The sequence below is a fragment of the Procambarus clarkii genome, chromosome 21 (genome assembly GCF_040958095.1).
Source record: "Procambarus clarkii isolate CNS0578487 chromosome 21, FALCON_Pclarkii_2.0, whole genome shotgun sequence".
Taxonomy (NCBI): Eukaryota; Metazoa; Arthropoda; class Malacostraca; order Decapoda; family Cambaridae; genus Procambarus; species Procambarus clarkii.
Window position 1 is genome coordinate 3173356 of NC_091170.1, and position 26643 is coordinate 3199998.

Genomic DNA, 26643 nt, shown 5'->3' on the forward strand with positions numbered 1-26643 from the left:
CCTCAACTCCTGTTTCAACTTCCATGGCGTGTTCATCAGACTTCATGGATACCACGGTAATATCAGCAAGTCCCAACAACCTAGAGGACTAAAGATTATGCAATGGAATGTAGATGGGCTGCACACGAAATTGTAATGCAAAACAGCAACCAAAGGCAAAAACATCCCGATACTACAGCAGAGCTGACTTCGAGCTGGACTAGAACTGAAATTCTCTGGCTTTTTCCTTCCATGGGTCAACGGGTAATCAAGGGGATGTGCAATTGTTGCGAAATGTGACCTAATATCCAAACCCATAACCACCCACCCGATTGTGGAGCAGGAACGGAGGTAATTTGGAGTATATATCGAGCCAAGATAAACTTTAAAAAATTTAAATGTTTACACGGCTACACGTGCTGAAAAAGATCTCTTATTTAGACACTACTATATTCCACCCTTGGATGTGGGTGGGTTCCAAGAATGAACCCACCCACATCCAAGGAGGTAGATTAGACCCAACCTTCGTTTCAGCCTCCCTGAGAAATGCAGCAACATGGTCAGTTGAGCTCACTCACAAGCGACCACTATGGGGTCCAGATTGATCGTAAGTTAAATCTACCGACCCCACCTCCATCTGAAGCCTTTAACTTTGTTTTAGCAAAATGGGACCGATTTCAAAACCATTTCAGAGTGGCATAGAAAATAATATGTTCCCAAAGACATTAAGTCGGGCAGAACAAGATTTTGCTGATGCAATTCAAAGTGCACACAAACGCTATCCCACTGAAAAAACTATTCAGACACCAAAGATTACTGGTACTATTGTAAACGTGTTAGAACTCAGACTAAACAGCACAATGGAGCTATATAAAAAAAACCAGCCAAGTGACCACAACAGGACTTTGTGAGGTGAAGGAACATGTGCAGCAAGAGACCAGGCTAATAAACACGAAAGTGGCTAGAATGGTGTTCACATCTGAATGACCACCTTAGAGGTGGCAGCAAATCCACTGGGCCAAAGGAAATAAAACACCTAAAAGCCCACACCTTAAGGATCCGCATCAGAAGCGGAAGTACTGGCAACCAGGAGGCAGAAAGCAGCCAGTACTCAACCTGCAGATGTACTGGCAGTGCAGACCGGAAGAAAGATGGCACAGAATCTTTACAGCATTTGCAGAAGTTTGACACTAATAACCATTACACACTAGACGAGCACAATTGAACTAATACAAACTCCAAGAATACATCCCCAAGATACTACAAAATAACCTATAAAATGATTAGGAACCTCTGCCCAGAGGGAGACGATGCACACTTTACGTTAATTAATCGAGCCTGGACTTCTAAAACTAAATCTAGAGCTTTTAATAGAGCAAACGGTACCGATCCCAAAACCCAAAGATCAGCAAAACCCAGGCCCATTTCTCCAAAGCTGAGCAGCAAAGACAGGCAACAGAATGACACTCAACAGACTTTAGTGGAAAATACCTAAACTGCACCATGGTATGTACGACTATAGACGAGAGGTTGGCTCAGTGGACGTATTACAACTGTTACCTCACTTTAACGACAGACCAGGAGGGCCGATGTTCCTGGACCACGAGAAAGCCTTTGAATTTCCTATTCTCTGCTGCCTTATTTATGAAGAGGTCCAAGTTAACCTGCTCACCTGGACTAAAAGCTGTCTCAGAAGCAAGAGACACTTCATGGCACAGTTTCTCAATAATAATAAAAATAATAATAATAAAAATAATAATAATAAAAATAATAATAATAAAAATAATAATAAAAAATAATAATAATAAAAAAATAATAATAAAAATAATAATAATAAAAATAATAATAATAATAATAATAATAAAAATAATAATATAAAAATAATAATAAAAATAATAATAATAAAAATAATAATAATAAAAATAATAATAAAAAAATAATAATAATAAAAATAATAATAATAAAAATAATATAAAAATATAATAATAAAATAATAATAAAAATAATAATAATAAAATAATAATAATAAAAATAATAATAATAAAAAAATAATAATAAAAAAATAATAATAAAAATAATAATAATAAAAAATAATAATAATAAAAATAATAATAATAAAAAATAATAATAATAAAAATAATAATAAAAAAATAATAATAATAAAAATAATAATAATAAAAATAATAATAATAAAATAATAATAATAAAATAATAATAATAAAAATAATAATAATAAAAATAATAATAATAAAATAATAATATAAAATAATAATAATAAAAAATAATAATAATAAAAATATAATAATAAAAATAATAATAATAAAAATAATAATAATAAAAATAATAATAATAAAAATAATAATAATAAAAATAATAATAATAAAAATAATAATAATAAAAAAATAATAATAAAAAATAATAATAATAAAAATAATAATAATAAAAATAATAATAAAAATAATAATAATAAAAATAATAATAATAAAAATAATAATAATAAAAATAATAATAAAAAATAATAATAATAAAAATAATAATAATAAAAATAATAATAATAAAAATAATAATAAAAAATAATAAATAAAAATAATAATAATAAAAAATAATAATAATAAAAATAATAATAATAAAAATAATAATAATAAAAATAATAATAATAAAAATAATAATAATAAAAATAATAATAATAAAAATAATAATAATAAAAATAAAATAATAAAAATAATAATAATAAAAATAATAATAATAAAATAATAATAATAAAAATAATAATAATAAAAATAATAATAATAAAAATAATAATAATAAAAATAATAATAATAAAAATAATAATAATAAAAATAATATAAAAAAAATAATAATAAAAATAATAATAATAAAAATAATAATAATAAAAATAATAATATAAAAATAATAATAATAAAAATAATAATAATAAAAATAATAATAAAAAATAATAATAATAAAAATAAAATAATAAAAATAATAAAATAAAAATAATAATAATAAAATAAATAATAAAATAATAATAAAAATAATAATAATAAAATAATAATAATAAAAATAATAATAATAAAAATAATAATAATAAAAATAATAATAATAAAAATAATAATAATAAAATAATAATAATAAAAATATAATAATAAAATATAATAATAATAAAATAATAAAAAAATAATAATAAAAATAATAATAATAAAAATAATAATAATAAAAATAATAATAAAAAAATAATAATAAAAAAATAATAATAATAAAAATAATAATAATAAAAATAATAATATAAAAAATAATAATAATAAAAATAATAATAATAAAAATAATAATATAAAAAATAATAATAATAAAAATAATAATAATAAAAATAATAAAAAAAAAATATATAATAAAAATAATAATAATAAAAATAATAATAAAAATAATAATAATAAAAATAATAATAATAAAAATAATAATAATAAAAATAATAATAATAAAAATAATAATAAAAATAATAATAATAAAATAATAATAATAAAAATAATAATAATAAAAATAATAATAATAAAAATAATAATAATAATAAAATAATAATAAAAAAATAAAAAAAAATAATAATAATAAAAATATAATAATAAAAATAATAATAATAAAAATAATAATAATAAAATAATAATAATAAAAATATAATAATAAAAATAATAATAATAAAAATAATATAAAATAATAATAATAAAAATAATAATAAAAATAATAATAATAAAATAATAATAATAAAAATAATAATAATAAAAATAATAATAAAAAAAAATAATAATAAAAATAATAATAATAAAAATAATAATAATAAAATAATAATAATAAAAATAATAATAATAAAATAATAATAATAAAAATAATAATAATAAAAATAATAATAATAAAAAATAATAATAATAAAAATAATAATAATAAAAATAATAATAATAAAAATAATAATAATAAAAATAATAATAATAAAAATAATAATAATAAAAAAATAATAATAAAAATAATAATAATAAAAATAATAATAATAAAAATAATAATAATAAAAATAATAATAATAAAAATAATAATAATAAAAATAATAATAATAAAAATAATAATAATAAAAATAATAATAATAAAAATAATAATAATAAAAATAATAATAATAAAAATAATAATAATAAAATAATAATAATAAAAATAATAATAAAAATAATAATAATAAAAATAATAATAATAAAAATAATAATAATAAAAATAATAATAATAAAAATAATAATAATAAAAATAATAATAATAAAAATAATAATAATAAAAATATAATAATAAAAATAATAATAATAATAATAAAAAAATAATAATAATAATAATAATAATAATAATAATAATAATAATAATAATTTTATTATATTATTATTATTATTAATAATAAATCATAATAATAAAAAAAAAGGGACATGAAAATGTTACACCGCAAGGCGGCATTTTTAGCCCCCCCCCCCCTTCCTCTTAATTGTTTAATGGAAAAATAGAGGTTAAAACTCCCACAACACTGCAGGCTGCCAAACTACGCAGACGACTGTCATCATCAGAAAGGAAGGGACGAGGCGTGCCTTGCACCCAAATGCTTAGACTGCATCACTGAAGAGGCAAAGCAGATTGGTATCAAACTCAACCCCACAAAGACAAAAGCCATGTCCATAATAAAAGCGAAGCCCAACGTGTAGCTCATAGTACAGGGTCAAGCAATTGAATGGGTGATCACTTAGTATATAGGAATAATCATGGACATAAGAATTTTAATGCCGAGGTCACTTTAGAGAACAGCGGCTCAGACAGCAATCTTCAGGTCAAACCTCCCTCTCTGGAGGAGCCAATCTGCAAGTCCTTCGCACATACGATGTACAGGCAGTCAGACCAGTAATCACTATGCCGTACCTTCACTCAAGTATCACACCAATAATTGAAAAAGCTTGAAATTGCTCCAAACAATGCTACGAGAACTGCCCTGGGAGCCCGTATGTGGACTAAACTTTAAACTACACTGGAAACGGGTTTGCCCTCTCTTCAAGAACGATATCAAAGAACAGCTACGTTTATCAGCAAGATAATTATTTCCCCTGATCCAGTCCCAGTACGGCAGGCCTTTGTAGTTGGACTTTGCCAAAACGGAAACTCTTGGCCTGCCAGAATGGGAAATTTCCTGAACATAATTAAAAAGCACGATTTTTGATAGCGTGATCAATCACACCCAAGTTACACTTGTTCCCCGCCATGGGAGGAGCTACCTTCAAAATAGTAATAAAAGGTCTTCCGATTAAAAAGGAAACCTACAATCCCACAATCCTAAAGCGCATCATAGAGAAGCAAATGTTCAGCATTCCAGTAGCAGGACCCCACCCACAACTTCACAGACGGATCGGTTTACACAATATGAGTGTGCTGGCGCTGCTCTTTGCACGGACAGTAAACAGGCATATTGAAAATCATAAGGACCAGCATCAACCCAATCCGAGCCGTTTGACAAACAGGCATTCGCACATGCGATTGTGTAATGGAATTTCGAGTTTCGTGCAGACTCAAAAGCTGCACTTCAAATATTAGGAAAAAAAGCAGTGGAAAGACTACGTGGAAATAATTACCAACATTTTGTATCTGAGCAGTCACTAAAGGCAAAAGACTCAACATCACCCTAAACTGGATCCCGTCCCATGTGGGAATCCCCTTAAATGAGAAAGCTGATGAAATTGCTAAATTGGCAACACGTCATCCATTGATATAATCCAACCCAGCCTACAGTACATGAAAGACTATCACCAAAAAGCTTATCTCAACAAAGCTTATCTACACCAGAGTAGCAGAATGTTCGCCCTCTGTAATATGTTATCTTCAGAACAACAAGTTAAAAAAATTAAATATCCAAAAGGAATCCACAGGTAAATAGCAGTTCGGTTATGTAGATTACGTCTAGGTTACAGATGCAACTGGGAGATTGGTTAACCCCGACAGAGTGCACCGTCTGCCAAACAATCACAAGTGTCACTTTCGCCGCCATCTTGAATGTGAAGCAACCAACGACCTTAGAGGAGCTTTAAGAGTACTCGAATCTTTCCGTAACCACACTGATGCCATCAACACTGCCACTCTTATGGTAAAAAAAAGGCATCCAGCAGCTGGACACCCTCAAATACTGTCAACCCCGCGATAGCAGCCCGACGATTAAATTTTACCACTAACGAGCTATTCATGCCCGTGCCACCTTTTTGGTTGCTTAATCTTCATCAATCAATCGGTAGAATTGCGAATGTACTCCCAACACCTGTTGTACCTGATGACCTTCCTGCTGCCACAACTGCTACCATACCCTCCGCCCTGGTCGCAAATCTCACTGCCTTCACTTCCACTCTACAGACTACCACCAGATCGACCACGAAAACTATAACAGACTAGAACCACCCAAGGCCCGGGTGGCACAAACAGTATTTCCTTCTCCAGTTCCCAACACTCCTACCATCACTATCTCGGCAGTAATGCCAGCAGACGTGCCGTTTACAAAGTCTAACAGCACCACCAATGCTCCTGAAATAGCTTCTACCACTAATCCACGACACCCGAGCCTACCTCAGGCTGCGGGATTAAAGACACCAACTACGTATGTTACAGACTCTTCAGACTAGGAAATTTTAGGAGTCTTTCGCCACACCACAAATATCACACCTACTTGATACAAGATGACCTCGAAGAGGTCACCTCACCAAACTTCAACGACAGCACTGATCAGCCAAAGTCTCAGGCAAACAGAAAACTGAAAACCTGGAGGGCTATACTAACCCACCAGCTCCATAATTGGTACCGCTAGCCCTTCGGGGCTGAAATTCACAATGAAAACCCAAATACATCCCCCAGATCTTTAGTATCAGTTACTGATCCAGATAATGGATCTGGAAGAGCTTATACTTAGGCTCTCCATAGCCCATTCTACTTTGAACTTTTCCTTTAAGTAGCCGACTCTTGGCAATAACAAAAACTGTTACTTATCCGATCGACACTGATGAGCACGAACCGCCCAGTGAAAAGTAGAGTGACTAGATAGCCAGAAAACACTGCCCATTATAAAAGTCTCACTTTCCAACCTCCTTCCAATCCTAGAACAAAAGGGGAAAGTATCCTAAAGTGTACAGGTTACGGCAGTGAGCGAGACAAGCTGGGTGTGTGCAAGCCTGCACGTCTTGTACCCACCGTTTTATCGAGCAATAAAACCCACTGGCTCTCGGCCGAGCAGGGTTATTGGAAAAACCAAACTAGTCAATAGGTAAACCCCAAGTGGCGGCAGCTCAAGGAGGGAGAGGAAAGGGTCTATACATGTCCACTACACATGGCTCCCACGTTTAAAATATGATCCAATTATTAAAGAAAACAGTCTTGTCAATATTTAGATTGAGACTTAAAAAAAATTCAAATGAAGGAATAGAAACGGCAGGATTAGAGAACAACATTTTACCAATATTTATCTTAGTAGCTGTATTTTAACTAATACTAATCGTTTGATTACAAACCTTACGACTCTTGCTTCATGAAGCAGTGATTGCAAATCCAACCATTTTATTCTCATAAAACCATTAGAGAACAGTAACCAACTCGGACCTTTGTGGTTTGAAGAAGGCTAGGCGGAAGGAGGGTGCTGGGCAGGTGGGCTTCATCACTCTAGGAGCAGGTAGAGCCTCGCTAATCTGCAGAAACACTCCGTCTTCAACCTTCTTGCCTGGACACATTTGACGAAACATTTCTGTGAACTGCTGAGGATTCTCAACAGTGCTTCTGATGGTCTTGCTGTCAAGCATCATGTCAAAACTGGAAATGTTTTGTTGTTGTTGTTGTTGTTGTTATTACTACACCTACCCAGAGCTGAAATACTTAAATTTAATCGCTTTAGAATAAATACATTTGAGTTTATTCTTAAATCACCAATTATGCAATAAGTTCTAGTAATATATTTTTGTATATAAACCCATCCAGAAGCACAAATACAGGATCATTCATATATTGCAACCGATATATGAATGGTTCTTTGCTAATCTCGCATGTTGCACCCGACAGTTAACACAAGACTTCACATATTCAAGCACGCATTAACATCACGTGCACAAACGTGTGGTAATCATGAGGTAATAAAGAAATTTAAAGCAAACACTTATCGTCACAAAACTATCACCATCTTAAAACAATATTATGCTTCACGTTACAAATTTTATATGACCTATACCTATAGGTCATATTTTATATGACCTATACCTATAGGTCATATTTTATATGACCTATATATGACGATATAGGAGAAAATTCTGTTAGGAGAAAATTCCGTTAACATGCCAGATTTTCGAAAAGCTGATTTTAATAGCCTTAGAAATTTTTTGGGTCAAATTGATTGGAAAGTCTTGGGTATGGGGTGGGGGCCGGTCTTGGAGCGAGACATGAACCCAGCGATAGGTGACGTAAATGGGGATTTCGATGTGGATTCAATATATAACTTATTTAAGAATATTCTAAAGAAAGCACAGGAACGTAGTATACCATACAAATTGAATAGATCGAATACCAATGACCCAAAGTCGATAACAAAGAATTTGAAGAACCTTATAGGTAAAAAGAGAGCTTGGTACAAAAGGATTAAAAATGGGGAGGTCACTTTAGAACAGGAATTCGTACAACTGGTTAGAAATGTTAAAAAAAGAGATAAGGAAAGCAAAAAGAAACTATGAAGTTCGCATAGCAGGGCAAGCAAAGACAAATCCTAAAGGGTTTTTCAGTTATATCGTACTAAGACTAGGGAAAGGATAGGTCCATTAAAAACTGAGACAGGTCAAATAACAGATAGTGATGAGATGAGTAGTATTTTTAATAAATATTTTGTATCTGTATTCACTAAAGAGGAACTTAACAATATGCCTTCAGCCAAACAAGTCTATGTGGGTGGGGACGAGGACAGGTTGACGAGTTTAGCAGTTACCAGGGAGGATGTTCTTAAACAAATAGTAAAACTTAAACCAAACAAATCCCCGGGCCGGATGAAGTGTTTGCCAGGGTGCTTAAAGAATGCAAAGAGGAGCTTTGTGACCCACTGTCAACCATATTTAATAAATCAATAGAGTCAGGCAGAGTGCCAGAGTTTTGGAAAGTTGCTAATATGATACCAGTTTTTAAGAAAGGAGATAGATCACTTGCATCTAACTATCGACCAATTAGCCTAACGTCTATTGTGGGAAAGTTACTCGAATCTATAATAGCAAATAAAATTCGTCTTCATCTTTAAAAACATAAATTAATAATTGAGTCGCAACATGGTTTTATAAATGGCCTTTCATGTTTAACAAATTTGTTATCTTTTTATTCTAGCATTGTTGAGGCAGTTGATAGTGGTAAGGATTGTGATGTTGTGTACCTTGACTTTAGCAAGGCTTTTGATACAGTGCCACATGAAAGACTGATTAAAAAGTTAGAGTCTCATGGTATTGGGGGTGCTATATTAAGCTGGATTAGGGCATGGCTATACCAAAGGAAACAGAGTTAGTATAAATGGAGTCAAGTCAGAGTGGGAAAATGTTGTAAGTGGGGTGCCTCAGGGCTCTGTCCTGGGACTTCTTCTGTTTATAATATATATAAATGATTTAGATTCAGGTTTGAGTAGCAACATTTGCAAATTTGCCGATGATACGAAAATCGGTAGGGAAATAAATTCGGAGGAGGACTCACTATCACTTCAAGTTGATCTAGATAGGGTTTTGAAATGGTCGAAGGATTGGCAGATGCAGTTTAATGCTGATAAATGTAAAGTTCTGAGGTTAGGTAATGATGATAGGGTTACAAGATACGAGCTAGATGGTGTTGAGATTGCGAAGTCGAATTGCGAAAGGGATCTGGGAGTTATGATTAGCAAGAATTTAAAACAAAAGGATCAATGCATAAATGTTCATAATAAGGCAAATTGGACACTTGGATTTATTAATCGCAGCGTTAGTAACAAGACACCTGGTGTGGTTCTCTAGCTTTATCTTGCTCTAGTTAGGCCCCATTTAGATTATGCAGTTCAGTTTTGGTCGCCGTATTATAGAATGGATATAAATTCACTTGAACGTGTCCAGCATAGGATGACTAAGTTAATTCCCCAAATTAGAAATCTTTCATATGAAGAAAGATTAACAAAGCTTAAGTTGCATTCACTGGAAAGGCGAAGAGTTAGGGGTGACATGATAGAGGTTTACAAGTGGGTGAATGGACATAACAAAGGGGATATTAATAGGGTATTAAAAGTATCAACACAAGACAGAACACGAAACAATGGGTATAAATTGGATAAGTTTAGATTTAGGAAGGACTTGGGTAAATACTGGTTCAGTAACAGGGTTGTCGATTTTTGGAACCAATTGCCACGTAACATTGTGGAGGTGGGGTCCCTCGATTGTTTCAAGCGCGGGTTGGACAAGTATATGAGTGGGATTGGGTGGTTATAAATAGGAGCTGCCTCGTATGGGCCAACAGGCCTTCTGCAGTTGCCTTTGTTCTTATACCCAGGGCCTGTATTCTGTCACAGGATATCAGTCCCTAACTACTTAGTGTGTCCAACCTAATCTCTGGTTAAAGAGTTACAAAAACCATGTGCACCATAGTACCAAGATTGACGTTCTAAGCAATTAGGTAGAACTTTGTACTATTGTCCGGAAACATTTAAAAACGTATTCCAATGCCTAGTATAACATTTACTTTATTAAACCTCCGATTGCACGTAATAGACCTAGGAAAGGTTAGGTTAATTTGTCTTTGCAACTACAGTGGAAAAGTTAATTTATCGAAATTCAATAGTATTGATCCCTACTTTTCTAATTAGGTTGTACATCTGCACGTACTATTGTCATCCTTCGTCCCAATACAGGGGGACGGGTTTAATTGTCAGAGGTCCCATTCCCTGAAAACAACAATGTAGTGTGCGAGTGAACAATTAATTTAGGACAGTTTGACATCAATGCTAAACTGAATTATCCAACACTGACAAAGAGAACCAATCACCAGAGTCAGACATGATAATTTTGCTTACACACACAAGACCAAGTGTTATAAATATTTACCCAAGACATCCAAAGCGATTGCTTCACATGCATGACCTGATTTTATGTAACTACAGTATTGAGCCAAAGTATTTGGGCCAATCATGAAGATTGGTCCAAATACCAATTTGGTAAATATACCAAAAATTGAAGTCATTAAAGCCTTCATGAAAGGTTTTAGTGACTTCATAAATGCATTTAACCGTAAAGCCAGGGTAAGCATCCCAACCATTATTAATATAGCAAGAAATTTATGACATTTATTTCCTGCAACCACTAGTATTTAGTCTGCCAGCCCCCCCCCTTCCCCCTCGTGTCCACGGAACATTTATAAAAGGTGGCATCTCCCCTCGCCCAGCATAAGAACATAAGAAGAACATAAGAACAAAGGTAACTGCAGAAGGCCTATTGGCCCATACGAGGCAGCTCCTATTCTATAACCACCCAATCCCACTCATATACTTGTCCAACCCGTGCTTGAAACAAACGAGGGACCCCACCTCCACAATGTTACGCGGCAATTGGTTCCACAAATCAACAACCCTGTTACTGAACCAGTATTTACCCAAGTCTTTCCTAAATCTAAACTTATCCAATTTATATCCATTGTTTCGTGTTCTGTCCTGTGTTGATACTTTTAATACCCTATTAATATCCCCCCGGTTATGTCCATTCATCCACTTGTAAACCTCTATCATGTCACCCCTAACTCTTCGCCTTTCCAGTGAATGCAACTTAAGCTTTGTTAATCTTTCTTCATATGAAAGATTTCTAATTTGGGGAATTAACTTAGTCATCCTACGCTGGACACGTTCAAGTGAATTTATATCCATTCTATAATATGGCGACCAAAACTGAACTGCATAATCTAAATGGGGCCTAACTAGAGCAAGATATAGCTTGAGAACCACACCAGGTGTCTTGTTACTAACGCTGCGATTAATAAATCCAAGTGTCCGATTTGCCTTATTACGAACATTTATGCATTGATCTTTTTGTTTTAAATTCTTACTAATCATAACTCCCAGATCCCTTTCGCAATCCGACTTCGCAATCACAACACCATCTAGCTCGTATCTTGTAACTCTATCATCATTACCTAACCTCAGAACTTTACATTTATCAGCATTAAACTGCATCTGCCAATCCTTTGACCATTTCAAAACCCTATCTAGATCAACTTGAAGTGATAGTGAGTCCTCCTCCGAATTAATTTCCCTACCGATTTTCGTATCATCGGCAAATTTGCAAATGTTGCTACTCAAACCTGAATCTAAATCATTTATATATATTATAAACAACAGAGGTCCCAGGACAGAGCCTTGAGGCACTCCACTTACAACATTTTCCCACTGACTTGATTCCATTTATACTAACTCTCTGTTTCCTTTGGTATAGCCATGCCCTAATCCAGCTTAATATAGCACCCCCAATACCATGAGACTATTTTTTTAATCAGTCTTTCATGTGGCACTGTATCAAAAGCTTTGCTAAAGTCAAGGTATACAACATCGCAATCCTTACCACTATCAACTGCCTCAACAATGCTAGAATAAAAAGATAACAAATTTGTTAAACATGAACGGCCATTTATAAAACCATGTTGCGACTCAATTATTAATTTATGTTTTTCAAGATGAAGACGAATTTTATTTGCTATTATAGATTCGAGTAACTTTCCCACAATAGACGTTAGGCTAATTGGTCGATAGTTAGACGCAAGTGATCTATCTCCTTTCTTAAAAACTGGTATCACATTAGCAACTTTCCAAAACTCTGGCACTCTGCCTGACTCTATTGATTTATTAAATATGGTTGACAGTGGGTCACAAAGCTCCTCTTTGCATTCTTTAAGCACCCTGGCAAACACTTCATCCGGCCCTGGGGATTTGTTTGGTTTGAGTTTTACTATTTGTTTAAGAACATCCTCCCTGGTAACTGCTAAACTCGTCAACCTGTCCTCGTCCCCACCCACATAGACTTGTTCGGCTGAAGGCATATTGTTAAGTTCCTCTTTAGTAAATACAGATACAAAATATTTATTAAAAATACTACTCATCTCTTCATCACTATCTGTTATTTGACCTGTCAGTTTTTAATGGACCTATCCTTTCCCTAGTCTTAGTACGATATAACTGAAAAAACCCTTTAGGATTTGTCTTTGCTTGCCCTGCTATGCGAACTTCATAGTTTCTTTTTGCTTTCCTTATCTCTTTTTTAACATTTCTAACCAGTTGTACGAATTCCTGTTCTAAAGTGACCTCCCCATTTTTAATCCTTTTGTACCAAGCTCTCTTTTTACCTATAAGGTTCTTCAAATTCTTTGTTATCCACTTTGGGTCATTAGTATTCGATCTATTCAATTTGTATGGTATACTACGTTCCTGTGCTTTGTTTAGAATATTCTTAAATAAGTTATATATTGAATCCACATCGAAATCCCCATTTAAGTCACCTATCGCTGGGTTCATGTCTCGCTCCAAGACCGGCCCACACCCCATACCCAAGACTTTCCAATCAATTTGACCCAAAAAATTTCTTAGGCTATTAAAATCAGCTTTTCGAAAATCTGGCACTTTAACAGAATTTTCTCCTACTGGTCTATTCCATTCTATGCTAAATCTGATTTCTTTGTGATCACTGCTCCCTAGCTCACTCCCTATTTCGATGTCATTAATTTGCGTTTCCCTGTTAGTTAATACTAAATCTAAAATATTATTTTCCCGTGTTGGTTCCTTAATGTGTTGCGTAAGAAAGCAATCGTCAATTAATTCTAGAAAATCTTCTGCTTCACTATTCCCTGTTTTGTTCAACCAGTTTATTCCGCTAAAATTAAAGTCACCCATGACATAAATACTGTTAGATCTAGATGCTCTAGATATTTCATCCCATAGATGCTTTGCTTCCATTCTGTCTAAATTTGGTGGCCTATATATTACTCCTATTATAATATTATTAGCTTTTTCGTTTAATTCAATCCAAATAGTTTCTGTGTGTGGCTCTGTTTTGATTCCCTCTTTGAGACTACATTTCAAATTGTCCCTAACATATATGGCTACTCCACCTCCTCGTCTAATATATCTATCTGTGTGAAATAGTTTAAATCCATATATTTGATATTCAGCTAATAGTTCTCTATTTTCTACATTCATCCACGTTTCGGTAAGTGCAATAATATCTATTTTTTCTGTGCAGACAAGAGCATTTAATTCGTTAATTTTATTTCTTAGACTTCTACTGTTAGTGTAATATACCCTAAGTGAATTGTTATTTTGCGGACCTTCTCTTTCCCTGATCGTTTTGCCAATTCCTTTCTCCCACAAACACATACTTTTATTACCTCCTTCCTCCAAATCAATTCCCATACCTCTATCTACTAACAGTTTAAACCCAAACAAACACCTCTAACCACTTCTTCTAACGAGTTCGCAACAGCAACAACCCCAGCTCTCGATAGATGCACCCCATCACGAGCATACATTTCATTTCTTCCATAGAAGTGTTCCCAGTTGTCTATGAAAGATATTGCATTTGATTTGCAATATCTTTCCAGCCGGCAATTGACACCAAGTGCCCTCGATATCCATTCATTTCCCACTCCCTTTCTTGGAAGAATGCCACATATGATCGGGATTCCTCCCTTGCTCCTAACTATGGCTGTTTTATACCTCTGAATCAGTTCCTCACTCCTAACTCGACCAACATCATTTCCTCCCACGCTAATGCAAATAATGGGATTGTTCCCATTACCAGCCATAATATCATTCATGTTGTTTATAATATCACCAATGCCAGCTCCGGGATAGCAAACCCTTAACCTGTTCCCCCTATCTCTAGCACAAAACGTTCTATCCAAATACCTTATCTGGGAATCTCCCACAACTAATGTTTGCTTAGGTACTTCCTTTACTTTCTGAGGGGCCTGCGCTTCCTTTCTCTTCGTTGCTTTCCCTTTTGCGCGATCCACAGTCTCTCCACAGCACTCGTCCTCCAAAACGTCAAATGAATTAGAAGTTGCTATGGCGTTTGAAGGCGGCTTTATCAAAGTCTTCTTAAGGCCCCTGTCTTTCACAACTCTCCAAGACGAGGTCCCTTTACTGCTGGTCTCCTCCTTCGTTACTTCTCGTTGTTTTTTGAGCTGACGCACCTCCTCCCGCAGAAAGTCCAACTCTGTCCTCAGGGCTCCCACTAGAGTCACCAGGTCCTTAACTACAACTTCCATATTGCAATGATAATATAACAACACTCAGGAGCTCCGGTTAACACAACCTCTCACTGTGACTTCACCTGACCGAACTTTACATTTATCAGCATTAAACTGCATCTGCCAATCCTTTGACCATTTCAAAACCCTATCTAGATCAACTTGAAGTGATAGTGAGTCCTCCTCCGAATTAATTTCCCTACCGATTTTCGTATCATCGGCAAATATGCAAATGTTGCTACTCAAACCTGAATCTAAATCATTTATATATATTATAAACAACAGAGGTCCCAGGACAGAGCCTTGAGGCACTCCACTTACAACATTTTCCCACTCTGACTTGATTCCATTTATACTAACTCTGTTTCCTTTGGTATAGCCATGCCCTAATCCAGCTTAATATAGCACCCCCAATACCATGAGACTATCTTTTTAATCAGTCTTTCATGTGGCACTGTATCAAAAGCTTTGCTAAAGTCAAGGTATACAACATCGCAATCCTTACCACTATCAACTGCCTCAACAATGCTAGAATAAAAAGATAACAAATTTGTTAAACATGAACGGCCATTTATAAAACCATGTTGCGACTCAATTATTAATTTATGTTTTTCAAGATGAAGACGAATTTTATTTGCTATTATAGATTCGAGTAACTTTCCCACAATAGACGTTAGGCTAATTGGTCGATAGTTAGACGCAAGTGATCTATCTCCTTTCTTAAAAACTGGTATCACATTAGCAACTTTCCAAAACTCTGGCACTCTGCCTGACTCTATTGATTTATTAAATATGGTTGACAGTGGGTCACAAAGCTCCTCTTTGCATTCTTTAAGCACCCTGGCAAACACTTCATCCGGCCCTGGGGATTTGTTTGGTTTGAGTTTTACTATTTGTTTAAGAACATCCTCCCTGGTAACTGCTAAACTCGTCAACCTGTCCTCGTCCCCACCCACATAGACTTGTTCGGCTGAAGGCATATTGTTAAGTTCCGCCTCAAACAATCTTTTAATGACGAATTTACAATTCCCATCCCTCTTTTTGCAACTAATAAATCAAGCTGGGGCGAGGCTTTATTACAGACAAGTACAAACTCTCACAAAAATGTATCTTGACCTGTCTAGGGAGCCGGTCGGCCGAGCGGACAGCACGCTGGACTTGTGATCCTGTGGTCCTGGGTGCGATCCCAGGCTCCGGCGAGAAACAATGGGCAGAGTTTCTTTCACCCTATGCCCCTGTTACCTAGCAGTAAAATAGGTACCTGGGTGTTAGTCAGCTATCACTGGCTGCTTCCTGGGGTTGGAGGCCTGGTCGAGGACCGGGCCGCGGGGACACTAAAGCCCCGAAATCATCTCAAGATGACCTTCCCAAGTGCTATATAGTCGTAATGGAGTTGTGCTTTACCCTTGATAATCCCGTCGCCCCCCCCCCCCCAAAAAAAAAAAGAAAACATTGTTTGCTAGCACTAATCTGAACAACCAACCACTGAACAACCCATCTTTTGTATTCTACCAACGTAAAGTACAAACACAGGAAATGGTAAAAGGAATAATACTTCACACAGTCTGATTAACAGATCTTATCTCAAGCAGCCAAAATTGCCACACCATTTTATCCACATCCGGTGCCGTGTTAAGCAGGAGTAACCGTTTTATGAAATGTCAGAGAGAGAGAGAGAGAGAGAAAAAAAAAAAAAAAAATGCCAAAAGGCTTGGCAGAAAATAAAAATTTTGCCAAGATAAAATGGTTAAGAATATTTATGAACACTATTTTAAAGAACTTTTGTAAGATCTTCGCTAATATTACATGGTCTTCAAAATTAAAGGGAACTAATCTAAGGTACGTCTGCAAATTAGCGAATTTACTGCAGCTTGCTGAACTACCATTCCGAAAAAGTCTTCCATAAATGCGATCTAAACCGGGACTCATTTAGAACTAAGCAGCTAAACACTAATTATATCTTTTAACCACACCTACCTATTTATTAGGAGCAATCAGACTATGCAGTAATTATAGCCCTAGTCCCGGGCGTTACCAAGACAATCCCACTGATAAACCAAGAATGTGTCATACTCTATATGCGGTGCTCTGATGAAGATGGGCAGGTTGCCCCTCTGGTTCAGGTCGGGGTTGTGAAGCATCGTCCACACCAACTCCAACATCCAGGTCGTCCCAGATCTGGGCATTCCCATCACAAGTACGTCACCTTCAGTGAACTGAAGAGAACAACATTATTGTAGTATACATTAGAGAACATGTAAGTGTATACATTTAACACCCACATATATATCAGGGGAGAGTGATCCGGGCACCGTTCACCCACCACCCTCCCGACCAAGTACATTACCCATATTCAAGTGTCATCAAAGTAACAATAAAGACATTACACCTTGTAGTTGTAGATGTCGTCAGCATATTTGGTGAAGAGCGTCGGGTAGAGCCAGCCTCCGGGCCCGAGGCGGACCATACCTTTGTTGTAGAGCGTCTGTTCATGCTCCATCCTGGCCAGCCACTCCTCGCTCATGTCCTCCACCTCCTGACCACTAGCCAGCTTCGTATTCATCTTCCTAGGTACAACTACACGGGTCGTTATGGCAGTCAAGTCATGAAAACCTGGTCTATGTCAGGCATTACAGTGATAGGTAAAGTGTCAGTACTTTAATAAACGTGTTTACAATTTGATGGAGAGGATGATTATTTGTGGATGCGTGACATGGCCCCAGGTCAGGGCTGTGTCGGCCGATGGCCTGTTATGTGACGCCAGGGATGGCGGGTGGGGATATGACAATATTAGTTGGTAAGGGTATTAGGTGAAGAATGTTATGAAAGATGGGTAGGCTATGTGGATCGGGGAGGGTGGGAGAGATGTCGAAGCTCAACCAGTTCCTGCACTTCTATTCAAATTATATAAATCGACAATACAACTATACTCTAAAACTACAATTAAAGTAGTTATTTCAAACGGAAAAATTAATGTTCTTAAAAGAGGAAATGGAGCGTAACTAACGCCACCAGTCATCGCTCATTGGGTGGGGATGTTTGGGCAGATAGAAATCTAACCGTCACCAGACCTACCACACCACATACTGAACTATGCAACACCTGCCTCTGCAAGAATCAGGAGCACAGTATAATCTGTAAATAATGCCGTGCAAGTTAATACTGGAATCTTGCAAACTTAATTTAGATCCGATAGATATACAAATACCACACTTGTCATTAGGTGTATATGTAACTTTACTAAGCGTGCCAAAACCTGACGGAAAAACTCCGCCTACTTACAACTACACAGTCGTTATATTACCTTCACAACACTAAGTCCACCTACAATGACAAGCCGACCGACTAAGAACGTGGTGGTATATATTTTAAATACACACAAGTCGCATTATCAAGAACTGGCCTAATGGTCAGCGATAAATCCAGACATCAATGTATATTTAAATAGTACAAACTCCCTGCCATTGGCGGGGCGCGTTACCAGCAATTACTTTGTCGTTTCAACGCTGCGTTATTGAAAGTCAGCACAGAAGCCAACTTAACCCATAATAGAGATGGACCAAAATTACATTCACCAGATTAAATGTGGCATCCACTGTACTGTTATGCCATTCCTGCAAGACACCAAACACCAACGAGTTGCTCAATAAAGAAAGATCACTTGGCAAGGAAGGCGGTATTTACAGCGTGCATAGACCGCGAGGAGCAGTAGGAGCTGTTCGGCTCCTACATTCCCTCCAACATTATATTTCCTCCATACAGCGTCGGCAAATAATTACAACCATTTTAATATTTATCTACTTACACTGCACAATTACACCAATCACAGTGTCTTTTCACAAATAGAATGTGAATACACTCTGCTCACTCCAAGAGAACTACTGCATTTGGCAACTACTATATCTACACAAAGTTATTAAAGCAGTTGGTTATACAGTCCCCAAATTATTTTCACAGTTTAACTATAGTCTTCCCTGAAGAATATTCATTTAAATACGTCAACACACTTCAGCTCACGTTGTGACACTGAAGGTGGGAGGAGGAGCAGCAACACAACTACTCACAACAACACAATCAACACATATGACCGGCCATTGGCTGAGGCTCCACCAAAGTCAACACCACAGTGTTACCAACTCGGCTAATTAAGTACTCGCATCCATCTAGTGATACCAATTCAGTGTAAAAATTAATGCTTAGGCTATCATTTTAAAGATAATAAAAAAAACAACTGTAAGTGGACATAGAGAAAAATGAGGCACAAAAATTTATGTTAAAGAAGAACAGTAGAATGCTTCGTTAAAATAATTATGAACATTAATTCTGGTTGTTTCCAAAAATCTCGCCCGTTCTCACGCTTGAACAAACGTTTAAATTAAAGGAGTTTACTCCACAATAAGTGTAAAAACCTTAACTGTAGAGGACAATGACCTGTAATTGGAGGAGGCATTTTGGTGGCTGGTATCTATAGTGTTCGGGTCACTGGTCATTACGGGTGAGAACGAGGGAACTGTGCAGCGATCTCACCAAAACCGGACCTAACAATTAATGAATTTTTACATGTGCACTATGGAAGGAAACGTAAACATTAACATGCTTTATAGAGAATACAAGCGTGGTAATGTGTAGGTTTTTCTCCTCTTAAACAGCATCAGCATCAATAGCTAAGATGACAAAGTGAAGGTTTTCTAAGTTAGACAAACGAGCATCGACAAGTTTTTGTCTATCGTCAGCAGAGTACGATAGCAGTGATATCCTGGATCCGGATTCACTAAGCAGTTACGCAAGTACTTACGAACGTGTACATCTTTCCTCAATCTTTGACGGCTTTGGTTACATTTATTAAACAGTTTACATGCATGAAAATTTCCCAATCAACTGTTGTTATTGTTATAAACAGTATCCTGGTGCTTCGGAGCTCATTAACTATTTAATAATTGTAAACAAAACCGTCAAAGATTGACAAAAGATGGACAGGTTCGTAAATGCTTGCGTAACTGCTTCGTGAATCTGGCCCCCAGACTGATAGACAACACCCACTAAAATCAACATGGTTACTTAATTATAGTAGGCACCTTACCCAGGGATGTGGTACAGTCATTGGTCGGCATCTTACCCAGGGATGTGGTACAGTCATTGGTCGGCACCTTACCCAGGGATGTGGCACAGTCATTGGTCGGCACCTTACCCAGGGATGTGGCACAGTCATTGGTCGGCACCTTACCCTGGGATGTGGTACAGTCATTGGTCGGCACCTTACCCAGGGATGTGGTACAGTCATTGGTCGGCACCTTACCCTAGGATGTGGTACAGTCATTGGTCGGCACCTTACCCAGGGATGTGGCACAGTCATTGGTCGGCACTTTACACTGGGATGTGGTACAGTCATTGATCGGCACCTTACCCAGGGATGTGGTACAGTCATTGGTCGGCACCTTACCCAGGGATGTGGTACAGTCATTGGTCGGCACCTTACCCAGGGATGTGGTACAGTCATTGGTCGGCACCTTACCCAGGGATGTGGTACAGTCATTGGTCGGCACCTTACCCTAGGATGTGGTACAGTCATTGGTCGGCACCTTACCCAGGGATGTGGTACAGTCATTGGTCGGCACCTTACCCAGGGATGTGGCACAGTCATTGGTCGGCACTTTACACTGGGATGTGGTACAGTCATTGGTCGGCACCTTACCCAGGGATGTGGTACAGTCATTGGTCGGCACCTTACCCAGGGATGTGGTACAGTCATTGGTCGGCACCTTACCCAGGGATGTGGTACAGTCATTGGTCGGCACCTTACCCTAGGATGTGGTACAGTCATTGGTCGGCACCTTACCCTAGGATGTGGTACAGTCATTGGTCGGCACCTTACCCTGGGATGTGGTACAGTCATTGGTCGGCACCTTACCTGGTTGATACCTGGTTGATGGGGTTCTGGGAGTTCTTCTACTCCCAAAGCCCGCCCCGAAGCCAGGCTCGACTTGTGAGAGTCTGGTCCACCAGGCTGTTGCTTGGAGCGGCCCGCAGGGCCACATACCCACCACAGCCCGGCTGATCCGGAATTTCTCTTAGAAAACCATCCAGTTTTCTCTTGAAGATGTCCACGGTTGTTCCGGCAATATTTCTTATAGTCGCTGGGAGGACGTTGAACAACCATGGACCTCTGATGTTTATACAGTGCTCTCTGATTGTGCCTATGGCACCTCTGCTCTTCACTGGTTCAATCTTGCATTTTCTTCCATATCGTTCACCTCAGTACGTTGTTATTTTACTGTGTAGATTTGGGACCTGACCCTCCTGTATTTTCCATGTGTATATTATTTGGTATCTCTCTCGTCTCCTTTCTAGTGAGTACATTTGGAGAGCTTTGAGACGATCCCAATAATTTAGGTGTTTTATCTCGTCTATGCGTGCCGTATATGTTCTCTGTATTCCCTCTATTTCAGCAATCTCTCCTGCTCTGAAGGGGGAAGTAAGTACAGAGCAGTACTCGAGACGGGACAACACAAGTGACTTGAAGAGTACAACCATTGTGATGGGATCCCTGGATTTGAAAGTTCTCGTAATCTATCCGATCATTTTTCTGGCTGACGCGATATTTGCTTGGTTATGCTCTCTAAACGTTAGATTGTCGGACATTATTATTCCCAAATCCTTGACATGCTGTTTTTCTACTATGGGAAGATTCGATTGTGTTTTGTACCCTGTATTATGTTGCAGATCCTCATTTTTGCCGTACCTGAGTACCTGAAATTTATCACTGTTAAACATCGTGATATTTTCTGCTGCCCAGTCGAAAACTTTGTTGACATCTGCTTGTAGTTTTTCAATGTCTTCAGCAGAGGTAATTTTCATGCTGATTTTTGTGTCATCTACCCTGGGATGTGCATGAAAATTTCTTTAAAAACTTATGATGACAAAAAATCAGCTGTGTTATGCCAAAAAATACATAGACGAGAACTTCAAGAAATTGTTCTAATTTATGAGTTGCTGTCATTATTAATTTTTTTCTTGATTCAGTTGTAAGAGATAAATACATTAGAAAAGAGATTTCATGAAATCTGAAGGCTGAGAGGAATCATGCTCTTTGTCAATGTTTGGTGAATCTTTGGAAAACTTGAGTGTAGAAAGTAAAGTGTCAAAGAAGCATCTCCTAAATTAATATTCTCTTATTCTTAAACTCTTATTCTTTCTTTTTTATATAAAATAATAATAATAATATATACTTACTAAAAAAGAAAATATTGAGTATAGTTTCATATATAATGGTTGATATTTGTATTATACATTGTGTGTGTGTGCACACTCACATAGTTGTACTCACCTAGTTGTGCTTGGGGGGATTGTGCTTCGGCTCTTTAGTCCCACCTCTCAACAGTCAATGAACTGGTGTGCAGATTCCTGAGCCTAATGGGCTATATCATATCTACATAGAGAACCGAGACATGATCACTTCTTTATAAAATTCTCTGGAAATAAAAGACTGGAAAGAACTAAAAATGTTCCTTGTTGTTACAAATTCCACCAGTCTAATAAACCATTACACCTCCAAATTCCAACATCATAGCAAATCGATTGATTCTTATTTTATTGCTTGGAAATCTTTATATGTTTCATCTTGACATCCATTTGTGGAAATTCCCTTAAACAATTGATTCTATCATTCATGAAACTCCTGTAACAAATTCCACGTAATGGAAAAGAAGGGGGGATAATATGGTGCTTTTACCATATCTGTTACTTGGAAGGAAACTAAAAGATATTTTCACCATATCAGTTATTTAAGGCGTCATGTTGTTCTGTATGGAACTACCAGACAATAGTCCTTCGGTACAACTTCTCAAATAAACCACATGGGTCTAATTTAACTTTGCGGTTTCTATATAAAAAATACAAACAACATATATGTTCGGGAATAAAATATTCACATATTTTAACTTATTGTATTAGTTATTTTATGTCTGTTCATTACGATAACATCTATTATGAATATGTATAACAAAATACCATATGTGGAATCAGTTGCAGTTGGAATGACTGAAGGTAAAATAAAATATGTTATGGGTTCACTACATACCATACCTGGTTCCCTTGCAGTAATTCTGGCAACTTTAGCAATTTTCACAACAATTAACACAAATAAAAGTATAAAAAGTGAAGAAAGAGAACAAATGAATTTCGAAGCACCATAAAAAAGGTAGGAATTTTCCAAATATTAAATTAAATGGATGAGAATATATTTAATAATTGGGCTAAAAAAGACCATACTGTGTGAACCAGGTGCTTGGTTAAAAATATAATAATGACAACAATTCTTAACTTAATATTCTCTAGAATGCCTAAAATTGTCCACACGTGTATAATCTAGCTTTGCTGCCCAGTTGACTGTATACAGTATATATAAAACTAAAATTCTTATTCTCTCTTTTTTTTTTGTTTAAGTAAATAAAATAATATTATATATTTACTAAATAATAGAAATATAGTGTATAGTGTCTCACCTAGTTGTATTTGGGGGATTGAGATTCGGCTCTTTGGTCCCGCATCTGAACTGTTAATGAACTGGTGTATAGATTCCTGAGCCAATTGGTTTCTGTCATATCTACATTTGAAACTGCGTAAGGAGTCTGCCTCCTCATCATCATTGCCTAATGCATTCCATCGGTTAGGTACGCTGACACTTTTCTTTCTACACTTAAATTTTCCGAAGATTCACCAAACATTGACCAACAATACGATTCTTTTCTACCCTCAAATTTCAAGAAATCTTTTCTGGTGAATTTTTTTCTTACAACTGAGTCAAGAAAAAAATAGTAATAACAACTCCCAACTTAAAATAATATTCTCTAGGATGCTTAAAATTGTCCACGCGTGTCTAATCGAGCTCTGCGGCCTGCGTGACTGCATACAGTATATTTATACTACACTCTTATTCTTTCTTTTTTTGCTTTAGTAAATAAAATAATATTACTGTTATTTAATACTTACTAAGAAAACAAAAACAAATTGAGATTATAGTTTCATATATATACACTGGTTAAATTTTTATTTCCGTCGAATGTGTGTGTGTGTGTGTACTCGCCAGTTATGCTTGGGGTGGAGGATTAAGCTTAGGTTCTTTGGTCCCACCTCTTAACTGTCAATAAACTGGTGTGTAGATTCCTGAGCCCATTGGACTCTATCATATCTACATTTGAAACTGTGTATGGAGTCTGCCTCCACTGCCTAAGGCATTCTGTCTGTTAGGTACTTATCATTGTTATATTTTTTCTTGACTCATTTGTAAGAAAGAAATACCCCAGATAAGAGATTTCATGAAATCTGAGGGTTGAAAGGAATCGTGTTGTTGGTTAATGTTTAATGAATCTTTGTAAAACACTGCAATAGAAAATATATTTTCATTAAGATGAGACTTGGGGTAATAATGTACAATATAACGAGAGCCGAGAGATTTTAGACTGGCCTCTATCATTAATATTGTTCGTTCTTTTTTTTTTACTAACAGATGTAAATGAAAGAAATGTAAATAAAGAAATGCAAAGTGCCGGTAGCACAGGCACTCAGTATAGTGTGGAGGAAGAGCTTGGACACGGGGGAGATACCAGATGCACTTAAAGTAGCAGACATAGCCCCTCTACACAAGGGAGGGAGCAAAGCATTGGCAAAAAATTATAGACCAGTTGCACTAACATCGCACATCATAAAAGTATTTGAGAGAGTGATTAGGAGTCAGGTCACCAATTTCATGGAGACCAATGACCTTCATAACCCAGGCCAACATGGATTTCGAGCGGGAAGATCGTGTCTCTCACAGCTACTTGAGCACTACGACAAAGTCACTGAGGCATTAGAAGAGAAACAGAATGCTGATGTGATATACACGGACTTCGCAAAGGCTTTCGATAAATGTGACCATGGCGTGATAGCACACAAAATTAAGTCAATGGGAATAACCGGTAAAGTAGGACGCTGGATACTCAGTTTTCTGTCAAACAGGACTCAGCGAGTAACTGTCAACCATATAAAATCTAGTCCAAGTGCAGTGAAAAGCTCTGTACCTCAGGGTACAGTCTTTGCACCGCTGCTTTTCCTTATTCTCATATCAGATATAGACAAAAATACAAGTCACAGCTTCGTATCATCCTTTGCAGATGACACAAAAATCAGTATGAAAATTACCTCGGCTGAGGACATTGAAAAACTTCAAGCTGATATTAATAAAGTTTTCGACTGGGCATCAGAAAACAACATGATGTTTAACAGTGATAAATTCCAGGTACGGTAAAAATGAGGACCTTAAACATAATACAGAGTACAAAACACAATCAAATGTACCCATAGTAGGAAAACAGCATGTAAAGGATTTGGGAATAATAATGTCTGACGACCTAACGTTTAAGGAGCATAACCAAGCAAATATTGCGACAGCCAGAAAAATGATAGGATGGATTACGAGAACTTTCAAATCCAGGGATCCCATCACAATGGTTGTACTCTTCAAGTCACTTGTGTTGTCCCGTCTTGAGTACTGCTCAGTATCACTTCCCCCTTCAGAGCAGGAGAGATTGCTGAAATAGAGGGAATACAGAGAACATATACGGCACGCATAGACGCAATAAAGCACCTAAATTATTGGGATCGTCTCAAAGCCTCCAAATGTACTCACTAGAAAGAAGACGAGAGAGATATCAAATAATATACACTGGAAGATACTGGAGGGCCAAGCACCAAATCTACACAGTAAAATAACAACGTACTGGAGTGAACGACATGGAAGAAAATGTAGAATAGAACCAGTGAAGAGCAGAGGTGCCATAGGCACAATCAGAGAGCACTGTATAAACATCAGAGGTCCGCGGTTGTTCAACGTCCTCCCAGCAAGCATAAGAAATATTGCCGGAACAACCATGGACATTTTCAAGAGGAAACTAGATTTATTTCCTCCAAGGAGTGCCGGACCAACCGGGCTGTGGTGGGTATGTGGGCCTGTGGGCCGCTCCAAGCAACAGCCTGGTGGACCAAACTCTCACAAGTCGAGCCTGGCCTCGGGCCGGGCTTTGGGAGTAGAAGAACTCCCAGAACCCCATCAACCAGGTATCAACCAGATGAGGATCCCAATTACCATGCAGAACTTTACATTTAAGCTGAGAAGATGGTATCACTAATATGGGTTCTAGGAGTAAAAAGAGAATTGAGGACCAATGATAAGCTACAACTAAGCCACTGTCAGGAACTTTAAAGATATTAATCACGTGGGGTGAATTAAAAACAGGTTGTATTTTAGGTTTGAGCATTGTAGTTGCAATCCAGCCTGGATTGGTAACTGTTACGGAATGCCTTATCGTGTTATTGCATCGCATAAAAAATGGC

At 36.3% G+C, this 26643-nt stretch overlaps 1 protein-coding gene across 5 annotated transcripts in view; it reads right to left on the reverse strand.

Annotated features, from left to right (window-relative positions):
- Window positions 1-19994, reverse strand: part of LOC138367008 (uncharacterized) — a 47272-nt gene extending 27278 nt beyond the window's left edge. Inside the window, exons 1-4 of one of the 5 annotated variants that reach the window (XM_069328411.1) lie at window positions 19291-19994; window positions 17663-17850; window positions 17347-17489; window positions 7615-7821 (exon numbers count right to left, since the gene is read on the reverse strand). In XM_069328411.1, coding sequence (XP_069184512.1) covers window positions 7615-7821; window positions 17347-17489; window positions 17663-17836 — 524 coding nt within the window. In that variant the 5' untranslated portion in view covers window positions 17837-17850; window positions 19291-19994. Of the gene's footprint in view, window positions 1-7452; window positions 7822-17346; window positions 17490-17662; window positions 17851-19078; window positions 19255-19280 lie in introns of those variants that run through there. The other 4 variants (XM_069328412.1, XM_069328410.1, XM_069328413.1 and 1 more) reach the window with 4 other exon arrangements.
- Window positions 19995-26643: the final 6649 nt, after the last annotated feature.